General features: G+C 44.1%; 1 protein-coding gene across 3 annotated transcripts in view; it reads right to left on the bottom strand.

Moving 5' to 3' along the window:
• Window positions 1-1,184: 1,184 nt before the first annotated feature.
• TBC1D8B (TBC1 domain family member 8B) overlaps window positions 1,185-14,289 on the bottom strand; it is a 31,231-nt gene continuing 18,126 nt past the window's right edge. For 2 of the 3 annotated variants that reach the window (XM_083372016.1, XM_083372017.1), the window contains 11 exons: window positions 13,733-13,850; window positions 12,283-12,568; window positions 11,525-11,654; window positions 10,872-10,970; window positions 10,050-10,118; window positions 8,753-8,993; window positions 7,987-8,052; window positions 6,999-7,082; window positions 5,261-5,311; window positions 4,412-4,509; window positions 1,185-3,396 (listed from right to left, as the gene is read on the bottom strand). In XM_083372016.1, coding sequence (XP_083228142.1) covers window positions 3,007-3,396; window positions 4,412-4,509; window positions 5,261-5,311; window positions 6,999-7,082; window positions 7,987-8,052; window positions 8,753-8,993; window positions 10,050-10,118; window positions 10,872-10,970; window positions 11,525-11,654; window positions 12,283-12,568; window positions 13,733-13,850 — 1,632 coding nt within the window. In that variant the 3' untranslated portion in view covers window positions 1,185-3,006. Of the gene's footprint in view, window positions 3,397-4,411; window positions 4,510-5,260; window positions 5,312-6,998; window positions 7,083-7,986; window positions 8,053-8,752; window positions 8,994-10,049; window positions 10,119-10,871; window positions 10,971-11,524; window positions 11,655-12,282; window positions 12,569-13,732; window positions 13,851-14,289 lie in introns of those variants that run through there. The other variant, XR_014493622.1, reaches the window with a different exon arrangement.

Below are 14,289 nucleotides of genomic sequence, written 5' to 3'. Positions count from 1 at the left end.
AAGAAGCAAGAACGTGTCTTACTGAGGGATTTTTTTTTAGGGGGGGTGGTGGTTTGTAGAAGCCAGGTTGGACTGGAATCCCTCCCAATCCTTGTAAAATCACCTGCTAGATCCTTCAGCAGATTTGTACATATAATTTTGGAAGAAAAAAAATAAAGCTCTACTTTTAAGAAGCATCACGCAATGGCTGACAGTTCATGGATCATGTTCATGGAAAGGAAAGGAAAGGGGTACTTTGTGGATCCTATTTCACTCCAAAGCAAAAAACAAAGTGCTCATTCTTAAAAATACCTTTGAGGGACTGAGTTGAGCGCATTCTTTACTCCCCTGTAAACATCTGTCATATTGGAGGCAAGAAACTAGTTCTGTACCATATAATTTATGATTTTTTTTCTTAAGGATAATAATATATACATGTGTATTTGTTTATAAGACAATTCAATTCTAAGCTTTAATATATATATATATATATATATATATATATATATATATATATATATATATATATATATGTGTGTGTGTGTGTGTGTGTGTGTGTGTGTGTGTGTGTGTGTGTGTGTGTGTGTGTGTATACTTGTTTATCTCAAGTATTTGTAATGGTCTCTTGGAAAACATACTATAAAAAAATGCTATTCATATGGCCATCCACAATTGCATTTTATACAGTACTTTTGTTGAAAAAGACACTATGTCTATCTAGATTTTCCCCCGCCCCCTTTATAAACGCTTTTTATCTTTCAGCTCGGTCATTTAGTAACCATGAGCAGCCAAAGAAGAAAAAGAAAGTTGGCATAAATCAAACTTTTCTGAATTTCTGATGGTGGTGCTAACTCCAGATGTTATAAAAAAAATACTTTCAAACTGAAGAATTCTTGTATTAGGACTGCTGAGGTCTAGAAACTGGGATTTTTATATTCCTGGTACTCATATTTCTCAATTATGTTAGAATTAGGAGCACATTAAATTGGAGAAAACTGGTTTTTTTTGTGACATATCAGAAAACTGGATTTTGAAAAATATATACCTGTCTATAGTTGGCAAAAGGCCTCATGCCACCATTCTCAATTGTCCAGGAATTAAAAAATAGCAGCACTTTTTAACTTAAAGGTTACAAATATTAGTGTCTTTTACTAAAGCAACGCTTGGATTAAGGTAAATTGAGAAGAGTTTTAAAGGCAATAGAGGGGTTTTTTTTAAATCTCATTCTTGAAGGACTTGAAAAGTCTTTGAGGAATAGATTCTTGGAAGGTCTTTGAAGAATGAATTCTAATTATTTTTGCTCCAACTGAATAAAGTCTGACAGTTCTGTTTTCTAATAGCGATGAGTTAGCTTCAGGGTCACAATCCATGTTTTACTTGGGGCTGGAAAGATTTCAGCCTGAAATCTGAAACATAACTCTAGGATTTAAGTACTGGAACTTGGTTTAGCATTAACCCTCAACCTTTGCAGAGGACCCATCTGAGCAACACTAAGAAGAGTTTTTCATAATCACATCCAACTTTCTTACTACTACCCATTCCTTTTTACTAAACACCTTTGTGATTTTGGATCCCATGAAACAATGACTTCCACCCAAAAAGGTGTGTGTGTGTGTGTGTGTGTGTGTGAAATAAAGGAATTACTGCAACATCAAATAGCTGTTTCCCCCAAATCATTTTAGTGGTGTGTGTATATAGAATTAAGCAGCTGATTCTGGAATTTCTGTTCCTAGTTTTTCATTGGCTGGACTGGATGGTTTTTCAAAGGGAACCTCAGAATTCTATTTAACTCACACTTTGAGGAAAATAACACTATGATGCAACTTCCCGGCTTGCAAAATTGGGCCAGATCACCATTGTTTTGGATATTGAGTAAAAGAACTGCCCAGAAATGGAATGGGGCAACTTGCCACAGCCAACTCATCATGGCCAACTCATCATGGCCAACTTGCCTTGGCCAACTCATGGCCAACTCACCATGGCCAACTTGCCTTGGCCAACTCATGGCCAACTCACCATGGCCAACTTGCCCCAGCCAACTTGCCTTGGTCAACTCATGGCCAACTCACCATGGCCAACTTGCCACAGCCCACTTGCCTTGGCCAACTCATGGCCAACTCACCATGGCCAACTTGCCACAGCCAACTTGCCTTGGCCAACTCATGGCCAACTCATCATGGCCAACTTACTGTAGTACAACTTGCTGCAGAACAATTTAACAAACTAATTTAATTATTCAAAATAAATAATTTTAATTGTTGTCATTCACATTCCATTCTGTCTCTCCTTTTGCATCCTTTCTTTAATGATTCCATACCACCATTTCTTTTATATTAGTCTAACGCTTGTCTCACAGCAAATTGTCCCAAGGCAACTTGGCCACAGGAAGTTGACTGTGTTGAGTTGGCCATGGCAAGTTGGCCATGCGAATTGTCACAGACCCGTCCAGAAGACGTAGGCACAGTCGCAAAAATTTAACGCTATCAGCCGAGAAGGCTTCAGTGTGAGGCAAGTAATGCCTTTGAAGAACCAGGTTTTGAAGAAATGTGTATTTTTAAAAAAATTCTTGGCCCCCATTGAAATAAACGGCTTTTCTAAACAGGTGTCCTAAACTGGTCAGAGATTCTGCCCTCGATGCAGACCTACGTTCCAAGTTTTAAGAAGCTCTTTGCAAAAATTGCCGCCTTTACCCGTTAAGACGACACAGCAAAACGGGGGCCTGAAAAGTGAGAACTTGGAAATCTTGTACTGTCGAGGAGACAATTTAGGGTTGTTGTTTTTTTCCCCCTTCCAAGTGGCCCCGTGTTGGTGGCCGTGCCTTATAAAATCTGGTGTATCGAAAGGCAAAGATTAGGGGCAATTGTGCTTCAAACAACTTGACCCCACAAAAATACAAATAAAGCCATGTACACCGCCCGGCTATTAAGGGAATCGGACTAATTCCTCAGGGTGCAACTTGAAGCTCAGCATTACCTCCTGTTTTGGATTGTTTTATGCAGAGGGGAGAGAAGTTGAGTCTCAAGGTTCCTACATGCCAGCCCTTGTTTTTAACTGAGTGGCTTTAGCGTTGGCTAACTTGGCTCTGACATCGACCGGTTTCTCAAAAAACCTCACCAAGGCAGGTTCGTTTAGCAAGGAGGCCAGGATCTGCTCAAAAGCAAACGACCAGCCTTCGTTGACGGAGCTGGAGAGCGGGGCTCCTGGCTCATCCGTTTGGGAGGCCGGTGGTGCTGTAGGACCAGCCACGGGAGATGTTCCTCGCTGGGCTGGGCAAGTGGATCTCTGGAGCTTTCGCCCCACCTCCTCCATCCTCAACAGGAGGCCGGTAACTGTAGCGATGGCACGGAACAGGAGCTCTTCTTCTGGATCACCGTGGAACAAGTTATACAAGGTCGTGGAAAACTGGATGAACTGGGACTGAGAAGGGAAAAAGAAGAGACGTTTTCAGAACCAAGCGTGTACGTATGTGTCAATAGAGCAAGCCATGCTTGCAGCAGCTTTTTGTAAATAGCACTAAGACTTGTATACCACTTCACAGTGCTTTTACAGGCCTCTCTGAGCGGTTTACAGTCAGCCTCTTGCCCCCAGCAATCTGGGTCCTCATTTTACTCATCTTGGCAGGATGGAAGGCCGAGTCAACCTTGAGCCAGTCAGGATCGAACTGCTGGCAGTGGACAGTGTTATAGAAGGAAGGAAGAGAAGGAGGGAGGGAGGGAGGGCAATAACAATAGCACTTAAGACTTATATACCGCTTCACAATGCTTTATAGTCCTTTCTAAGCAGCTTACAAAGTCAGCATATTGCCCCTGACAATCTGGGTCCTCATTTTACTGACCTCAGAAGGATGGAAGGCTGAGTAAACCTTGAGCCGTTCAGGATCGAACTGCTGGCAGTCAGCATAATTAGCCTGCAGTACTGCATTCTAACCACTGCGCCACCAGGGCTCATAAAAATGGGTGTGTTGACTAGATTTCCCCATCAAGTGTCCTGAAGATGCACTGAATAATGATCTGCATGATCTCCAAACTTCATGGTTCACCTGGCAGGAGTTTATGAGTTTGTAGCCAAGGTCTAAAGGTCTCCAGGTGAGAGAAGACTACATTTTGATGTTCTAGAGTAGACTTTAGCAGAATTTTTTATATGGGAACCTTAGTGCTCTCTGAGTTTGGTTGTTCACTTGCAGATGTTTCATTATCAAACTAAATAGCACCATCATCATTCTCATCATAACCCTAACCCTGATGATGTTACCTAGTCTGGTAATGAAACGTCCGCAAGAAAACCACCAAGCTCAGAGAGCCCTAAGGTCCCCACAGCTCAATCCTGAGCTACAAATAGTCTCCTCTATCAATATTTGCTATACCTCCACCCTACCTGTATTAATGGGGGAGAACAAAAAATACTCCACTAGAACTTCCAGAAAAGTTCTCACCTGGTTCATCCGGGGCAAATCCTTAATGCTTGCTTCCTTTTTAAGGATCTCATCTTGCCACTGCTTCAGGTAAGCCTGGATGTCCACTTTCCCTTTCCCTGTTTGGTAGGAAAGAGTCAGATTCAGAAGAACAGATGATGGGTCAATTGTGCTTCTTCTGCTGGAGGGTTTCTGCTAAGGAATCAGATCCGTTGGGTAACTTTGGATCATTTACAGTTTCCGGCTGAAACTTCATCACATCTCAATCGAAAGACTTTCAGCCGAGCTTCCAGATGTGAAGGGATGGAATCTGCAAGATCACTAAAGGCTTTCCTATTTCTGCCCTGCTACCCTGCAAGTCTCGTACTTTACACTCTTTTGTTTTAATAAATGTTTTATTAGTTTTCTACTTTCACAAACAAGTGCTCAACAGACCACGTGATGACTGAGTCCCTTAGTAATTCTGTGGTACGTATAACCTTCTTCCAACTCAGTCCAATATTACACCCGCCAGTACACCCCGCCCCCTCTCTTTCGTACTTTACACTCTTAATGCCAGGTTGCAACATCAAACCAGGATTTCTTGCTAATCCCTACAAGCTCGGCCTCCTTCCTTCCTCCAGCATGGCTTCAAAAAGACTGCTGGCAATAGCGCATCAGAAGGGAAGGTTAACGGATGCAAATTAAGCTGTGGTCAACCTCAACTCTGATCCCCAAAGTTAAGATTCTTAAAAACTGTGCCTGTTGATGGTCATGCAGGATGGATAAGGAGGCCAAGGTGGACTCAAAATTTCACCCCACACGACACTTTTATGATGGGCAGCCTTCAACGGTACACCTCCAAACTCTGGCTGAGTCCAGGTCACTTACCCTTTTCAGGACTTGTCTTTAAAGCATCTGCTTTATCTTCAGGAGAGGAAACTAAGATAAAGAAGAGGGAAAAAAGATACTCCTGATCCATCCGAGATACTAAATGAGATACTAAAGAGCCTTGGTGGAGCAGTGGGCTAATGCCTCCTTAAGTAACACCAGCTGCCTGCAATTAGTGCAGGTTCGCATCCCACCAGGCTCAAGGTTGACTCAGCCTTCCATCCTTCTGAGGTAGGTAAAATGAGGACCCAGATTGTTGGGGGCAATTAAGCTGACTTTGTAATAATGCCACTTGGGGTGTGTGTGAAAGCCCTAATAAGCAGGCATATACATAGAATGAAGGCTATTGCTAAGCACATTGATTTGTGCTTCTTAGATTGTAAGCTGCCCTGAGTCTTCGGAGAAGGGCAGGATATAAATGGGATTAAAAAAAAAGATTAAAATTAATGCATTATCCAGTCCTCAACTTAATGACCACGACAGAGCCCAAAATTTCTGGGTTTCCCCCCCCCCCCTAAACGAAACATTTGAGTTTTGTCCCATTTTACGACCTTTCTTGACACCATTGTTAAGTGAATCGCAGCAGCTGTTAAAGTTAGTGACACGATTGTTAAGCGAATCTGCTTTCTCCATTGATTTTGCTCATCTGAAGGTCACGAGAAGTATGACCCTGGGACACTCTACTGTCTTAAGTACATGTCAGTTGCCAAGCATCTGGATTGTGATCATGTGACCAGGGCGAAGCTGGAATGGTCATTAAGTCACTTTTTCTAGGCCCATTGTAACTTTGACCGGTCGCTAAATGAACTAGTAGTCAAGGACTAGCTGTACTTTGTCTACTGCTGTGCTTTTCAACCTTGTCAACGTTACGCTGTGTGAACTTCAAGATTGCTGAGTTGAAGTCAATACCTCTCTTAAAGTTGACAAGGTTGAGAGACCCTGATATACAGCAAGAAAGTGATCTTTCTTCCTCGGAGATCCTTCCATTAGAGATCGCAAGAATTGAACTTGAGACTTGAGACTCTCCACATGGCCTGGTCCACAAGATGACACTAACACAGCCAATAAGGTTGACCAAGACTTCTTCAAGTGCTTGCAATTAGCAATAGCAAAAGCACTTGGATTTATATACTACTTCATGGTGCTTTACAGCCCTCTCTAAGTGGTTTACAGAGTCAGTCTCTTGCCTCCAACAATCTGGGTCCTCATTTTATTGACCATGGAAGGATGGAAGGCCAACTCAACCTTGAGCCGGTCAGGATCGAACTCTAGGCAGTGGGCAGAGTTAGCAATAGCAATAGCACTTAAGACTTATATACCGCTTCACAGTGCTTTACAGCCCTCTCTACGCAGTTTACAGAGTCAGCTTGTTGCCCCCAACAATCTAGGTCCTTATTTGATCGACCTCGGAAGGATGAAAGGCTCAGTCAACCTTGAGCCAGTGAGAATCGAACTGCCAAATTGCCAGCAGTCAGCAGAATTAGCCTGCAGTACTGCATTCTAGAAGAAGGGGACGACAGAGAATGAGCCTGGAGGAACGTTGTCCATGGGGTCGCAGTGGGTCGGACACGACTTCGCAGCTAACAACAACACTGCATTCTAACCACTCAGTCACCACGGCTCATACTTTTACTTAAGAGAACGGATTCTGAGCTTGTTGCAAAGGATCAGCTCCACCTTAATTTCCAGAAGACCTCCTTGGCTTTCACGAGCAGACATTCGATATGTTGACACTCACCACTTAGTTGACTGAAATGGATCAATTCTTCTTTAGAGAGTTGAGCTCCTTTAAAAGGGCTCAGCGACTCCACTTCGGTAAAAGCTGTCAAAACAAAAAAAGAACCAGTTAAAAATCAAAAGGATTATATACAATGCATCACACAGCCTGGAAGATATAGTCACCGTGCGACTTTTAAAGGGTTCCAAAAATGTATACACTAACTTTTTAAACTTCAGCTAAATCTGATATTATAAATTAGCAGTTTGCATAGAAGAGGGGAAGTTAAAAACCGAATAATGTTTCTTTCTTTTTTTCCTTTTCTTTATTCTCTACTATTTTGATGATCGCTAAATTTGTTCAGGGACGCGGTGGCTCAGTGGGTTAGGACGCTGAGCTTGTCGATCAGAAGGTCGGCAGTTTGGCGGGTCGAATCCCGAGTGCCGCGTAGCAGAGTGAATGCCTGTTACTCGTCCCAGCTTCTGCCAACCTAGCAGTTCAAAAGCACGTGAAAATGCAAGTAGAAAAATAGGGACCACTCCGGTGGGAAGGTAACAGCGTTCCGTGCGCCTTTGGCGTCTAGTCATGCCGGGCACATGACCACGGAGACGTCCTCGGACAAGCGCTGGCTCTTCGGCTTTGAAACAGAGATGAGCCCCTAGAGTCGGAAACGACTAGCACGCATGTTGGGGGAACCTTTACCTTTTTATAACAATATTTTTTTTTAAGAAAAGGAAGTCACAAGGATTAAAAGCTGGCTTTAAACTTCACAAAAGCAGGAGACATTTGAAGAGCGTCTGCGTCTTGAGTTCCTGTCTCAGCCTCTGCTTATTTGTCCTACTTTAAAAAGAAATAAATCGCATTTGAGGCAGAAGGAGAATGTCCTTGGTTAAATAGGTTTCCTGGCTGGGGAAGGAGTTCACCTTGGATCCCACATGGTTCCAATTGACGTGGATGGTTTTCAACATGGAAAGCAAGGACTTAAACACAATACCTGCACATCACTCACCCGGAGGAATGTGCAATTTGAAAAGCAGGGTCAGCTTATGGTTGAAGCTTCCATGATACAGGACATCTAATAAAAAAGGGAGAAAAGGAAAAATAAATAAAAGCAGAGAGGTCGTTCAAGGAGGTTCATACGCAACGGAGATGATCAAATGTCCAGAGCAGAGCACAATAACAGAGTTGGAAGGGACCTTAGGGGTCTTCTAGTCCAACCCCCTGCTCAAGCAGGAAACCATATAACCAGTGGCTGTCCAATCTCTTCTTTAAAACCCCCAGTGATGAAGCACCCGCAACTTCTGGAGGCGGGTTGTTCCACTGGTTAATTGTTCTCACTGTTAGGAAGTTTCTCTTTAGTTCCAGGTTGCTTCTCTCCTTGGTTAGTTTCCACCCATTGCTTTTTATCCTGCCTTTGGGTGCTTTGGAGAATAGGTTGACCCCCTCTTCTCTGTGGAAGCCCCCCAAATATTGGAGCCCTGCTAGTTACCCCCTACTCATTCTTTTCACTAACTAGCCATACCCAATTCCTGCAACCGTTCTTCGTAGGTTTTAACCTAAGGTCCCCTAATCATCTTTGTTGCTCTTCTCTGCATTCTTTCTAGAGGCTCAACATCTTTTTTATATCATGGGGATTCCATTATTGAGGAATTATTGAAAACTGGCTCCGTAGTCACCGAATTGATCTACACCAGCCAGATCTCACCTAGGGAGGGAACTTTATCCGAATGCTAACACTACAGATCTCTTAGCGTGGGACGTATTTGTGACCATACCCCAAATGGATGCAAATTCTTTGAAGCTGATCAGGCCGTCAACATTCTCATCCAGGAGCCGGAAGGTCCACAGAGCCAAGGAATCTCGGTTGGCACAGTGTGCCCAGGGACTCAGGAGATGGTGCAAGAGTCGGAATTGCTGACAGTCGATCCGATATTGGTCCAGATAGGGCAGGCTGGCATCGTGGTGCTTTAGGGTCGGACTATTTGGTTTCCAGTAACAGGAGAGAAAATGTTCTTTCTGACCAAGAAGAACAAGAGAAGGACCCCAATAAATGATAGCAAGATGTCATCAGATCACATGCGGACAATTTGAGCAACATCAAGTAGTTTTCCCATAGAATTATCCAGTGCTAAAGTTGAAAATTGTTGGCTATTAAATCTCATGGTCTTAACCTCTACCTAGACAATCATGCTATCTCTGAAACTCCAGAGGTGGCCCCTTTGGGAAAGATCACCAGATGTTTACTTATTAAAATTAAACATTCAGGAGCTCAAGGTCAATTCAAAGATCTTTTTTTCCTTCCTCTTCCATCATAGCAGCTAATGAATGAAGGAATGGAACGATTGCCCAACCCGTTAATTGAATGCCCATGGCTGATGGTGGATTCCACTCAGGGCCTTCTCATCTTTGTGCAAAGGCCATTGCTCTCAACTTTCATGCCCTAACGCAGGGGTCTTCAAACTTGCCCCTTTTATGACTTGTGGACTTCAACTCCCAGAATTCATGCCTGGCTGAGGAATTCTGGAAGTTGAAGTCCACAAGTCATAAAAGGGCCAGGTTTGAAGACCCCTGCCCTAACGTCTCAACAGTTCAATGGAAGAACTTTCTCCAAGGTCAACTGTCTTGATTATAGGCAGTCCTCAACTTACGACCACAATGAAGCCCAAAATTTCTGTTGCTAAGCGAGACATTGGTTAAGTGAGTTTTGCCCCATTTTACGCCCTCTTTAAGTGAGTCGCTGCAGCTGTTAAACTAGTAACACAGTTGCTAAGTGAATCAAGCTTCCTCACTGACTTGGCTTGTCAGAAAGTCACAAAAGGGGATCACGTGACCCCAGGACACAGCAATGGTCATAAACATGAGTCAGTTGCCAAGTGTGAATGTAAGTCACATGATCATGGGGATCCTGCAATGGCTGTGTGAAAAACGGTCATAAGTTTTTCAATGACGTAACTTTGAATGGTTAGTAATCAAACTGTTGTATGTTGAGGACTACCTTTATTAGGTCTGTTAGAGGTCATGACTGTCAGACAGACATGAAAAGTCTTTTGCCGAGGACAACCAAGATGTTACCTTGAATAATTCATACAGTTCTTCCAGATTGCTATGGCTGATAGTCACATCTTGGGAGACAACCCGGAGCTGAGAACAGATGACAGGAAAGCAAGTCAGTTTAAGACTGGATGTCTGAGGGATTGTCCTAGATGTATATTTCAACTGATGAATCAAAGTAATTAATACGTTTTCTAGTTAACTAAAGTCTTCTAGGTAACTGGGTGTGAGACTATTCCTGTCTCTTTCTTTCTTTCTTTCTTTCTTTCTTTCTTTCTTTCTTTCTTTCTTTCTTTCTTTCTTTCTTTCTTTCTTTCTTTCTTTCTTTTCTCTTTCTTTCTTTCTTTCTTTCTTTCTTTCTTTCTTTCTTTCTTTCTTTCTTTCTTTCCTTTCTCTCTCTCTCTCTCTCTCTCTCTCTCTTTCTTTCTTTCTACCTACCTACCTACCTACATCTATCTATCTATCTATCTATCTATCTGTCTGTCTGTCTGTCTGTCTGTCTGTCTGTCTGTCTGTCTCTGTATATCTATCTACCTACCTACATGTATCTGTCTGTCTATCTATCTATCTATCTATCTATCTATCTATCTATCTATCTATCTATCTATATCTATCTGTCTGTCTCTGTATATCTATTTACCTACCTACATGTATCTGTCTGTCTGTCTGTCTATCTATCTATCTATCTATCTATCTATCTATCTATCTATCTATCTATCTATCTATCTATCATCTATCTAATTAACAGAGAGCAATTGATACTTAAATGATAAATTATGTTCAATACCAGGGCAAAACCAACGACCAAAGTTCTGATAGAGACCAAATATAGCACCTACTCACCACATTCTGCTTAGTTGTGGTTTCCAAGGTTTGGATAACATACAGTCTGTTGCGACGTCGCATGCTTTCCACTTCTTCAAATCGGATTTCACCGTATTTCTGGAGGAGACCAAGACACTATTTTACTGCTTATCAGGGATGAATGCACAACACCTACAGCACAAACAGCCAACTCCTTCAGTGTTGAAGGTTTCCAAAATTATTCTTCCTATCCTCCTCCTCCTCCATCATCTTCACCACCCCAAATCTTACGAATCTTCTTATTTGAAGCTCCAGACGGTCAGAGCGCAGAAGGCCACTCCTTCTAAGATTTCATACCACAGATGCGAGGTCCACATTTGAAACACAAAGAAACACAAACACACACACACACACACACACACACACAGCTGTCAACTTCTGAGACTGACCAAGCGGCTCTAAGTCTGCGGCTCCCAACTTCAATCATCCTTTTAACCACAATCGTCACCGTGAGAAGTCTCCCCCCAGCCCCATCTGATTAACTTCGGGCTTATATTGCTTTATATTCCATTTTTGGGAAGAAAGAGTCCAGAAGTGGACCCTTTAAGGTGGCTCCATTCTGCAGGGCGCAATACAGCAAATTACCGATTCTTCTTCTAAGGCGAAAGCGGAGAAGAAAGTGTCGAACAAACCTCGTTGGATTCTCGAATGAGGTCAGTGATGTCCACCCTGGGGTGAGGGGTTTTGCTTTCGCTCACCCCGGAGGCCTGCTGAACAGCTGGAGGAAGTGGGCTGTCCTTGTTGGTCACACTCTCAAAAAACCTTGATTCAAGGAAAAGGATTGTGTGAATGAGTTCCCTTGCACACATTAACCGCTCTGTGCACACCTATATTATGAGCCAAATTGGTCTCGTGATTAAGGTGCCAAGCTAAAAAAAACGGGAGATGGTGAGTTCTAGTCCCACGTTAGACATGAAAGCCAACTGGGTGATTTTGGGCCAATCATCAGTTTTCAGGCTTGAAAACTCACTGACTTTCAGCCAATCACCAGGAGATTGGGAGTTCTAGTCCCGCCTCAGGCATGAAAGCCAACTGGGTGACTCTGAGCCAATCACCAGGAGACAGAGAATTCTAATCCCACCTTAGGCATAAAACCTAGCTGGGTGACTTTGGCCTAATCACCAGAAGACCGTGAATTCTAGTCCCGCTTTCTCCATGAAGGCCGGCTGGGCGACTTTGGTCCAGTCCCTCTCTCTCAGCCCAGCCCACCACACAGGATTGTTGTTGTGGGGAAAAGAAGAGGAGGAAAGCCTGTTGGATCTGTCCACGGCCTTATTTGTAAAAATAATAAAGGTGGAAAACAAACACGCCCACGCCATTGCGCAACGTGTAGCCCAGCCCTAAACGCAAACACAGCTACCATCGACCCACAAACAGCCGCCACCAGCACCTGTTGAGGACCGTTACGGCTTCTGCGTCGTCCTTGCAGGCCACCAGCTTGTCCACGTTGTAGTCGAGCACGGCCAGGCCCAGCTGCAAGATGGCCTTGATCCCGTCGTAGAAGAAGCAATCCACCACGTTGACGGCGCTTTCAATGGGCAGGACGCTGACGAAGAGGGTGAGGAACCAGGAGAGCGAGACGGAGGAGAAGAAGGTCATGTCGGTCATGTGCTCCGTCAGCTGTGGCAAGTAGTCTCGGATCAGGTCCTCGAACACGGCCTGATCTACCAAGGCACCTGAAAGAGACGTCCAGTTACCCAGGAGCAGACGCAAACTCAGAAACCCACATTTCATAAACTCAAAAACAGGAACTGCGAGAGGGATCTTGGGAGTCCTCACGGACGGTCCCCTAAACAGGAGCCAACTGTGAGTGGCAGCAGCCAAAAAAGCCAATACAATCCTGGGTTGTATAAACAGAGGCACAGAATCAAGATCACGCGAGGCCTTAGTAAAGGCCACACCTGGAATCCTGCCTCCAGTTTTGGTCACTACAAAAAAGATGTTGAGACTTTGGAAGAAGTGCAAAGAAGAGCAGCTAAGACGATTAAGGGCCTGATGAAGAACGGTTGGGTATGGCTTGTCTAGAGAAAAGGAGGGGGGACATGAGAGCAGCAGTCCAGTATTTGAGGGGCTGCTACAAAGAATAGAATAGGGCTGGAAGGGACCTTGGAGGTCTTCTTGTTCAAGCAGGAGACCCTATCCCACTTCAGACAAGTGACTATCTAGTCCAGGGGTAGGCAACCTCGGCTCTTTTATGACTCATGGACTTCAACTCCCAGAATTCCTGAGTCAGCTCTGCTGACTCAGGAATTCTGGGAGTTGAAGTCCATGAGTCATAAAAGAGCCGAGGTTGCCTACCCCTGGTCTAGTCTCTTCTTAAAAATCTCCAGTGATGGAACGCCCACGATTTCTGAAGAAGAGCTGGTCAAATTATTTTCCAAAGCACCCGAAGGCAGAACAAGAAACAACAGTTGGAAACTAATCAGAAAAGAAAGACTAGGTGGGGGTGGTACATGATAGCAGTATTCCAGTATTTGAGGGGCACCACAAAGAAGAGGGGTGTCGACTTATTTTCCAAACCACCTGAAGGCAAGCTAAGAAACCACAGATGGAAATTAATCCAGGAGAGAAGCAATCTGGAATTCAGGAGAAACTTTCTGACAGTGAGGACACAATCAGCCAGGGGAACAGCTTGCCACCAGAAATCGTGGGCGCTCCATCACTGGAAGTTTTTAAGAAGAGACTGGACAGTCACTTGTCTGAGGTGGTATAGGTTCTCCTGCTTGAGCAAAGGGTTGGACTAGAAGACCTCCAAGGTCCCTTCCAATTCTCCTCTCTCTGCTGCCACCAACTCATGAAAGCGATCACCAGAGTGAAACCCAACGAAAACAAAACAGTACCAATGATGCGGCGATTAAAATAATCGGGCAGCATCCGTTCGCAGATGGCCACCAGCAGCCAAAACGCTTCCTCTTCTTTGGCGTAAAGGAGCAACACCGACGTTAATATATTCATGGCCTTTAAACAAACACAATTGTTATTATGGTTAGTTTGACCTTCTGTCCTCTCGGCGTCACCTCGCTGACATGATATTTCTGCATCAGGGCCCGGGGCCAGCGCAGGGCGCCTGCAGGGCTTGCGAAGAGATCTGTGTAGGAGCACATTTCACCAGTCACCAATTACTACACCGAGCAATATTTTTGTTTGGGAGGGAAGTAAACACCGGTTTTCGGCAAAAAGGTAAATCGTGGTTATGCGACCGCAGGACACTGCGAACAGCCGCAAATGGGAGTTTGTTGCCGAGCTCCTGAAATGCGGTCGTGTGATCGCGGGGGAGGTGACAGCTGTTGGAACTGGGTTGTAGGTACGGAAGTTAAGTACAGAAGAGTCCTCTCTACAGGTAGTCCTCGAGGTATGGCCACAATTGAGCCCAAAATTCCTATTGCCAAGTGAGACA

Source organism: Vipera ursinii (assembly GCF_947247035.1).
Source record: "Vipera ursinii genome assembly, chromosome: 12".
In the NCBI taxonomy this organism is placed as follows: Eukaryota; Metazoa; Chordata; class Lepidosauria; order Squamata; family Viperidae; genus Vipera; species Vipera ursinii.
Note: the sequence above shows the minus strand (reverse complement) of the source record. Positions and strands in the feature narration are given on the sequence as shown.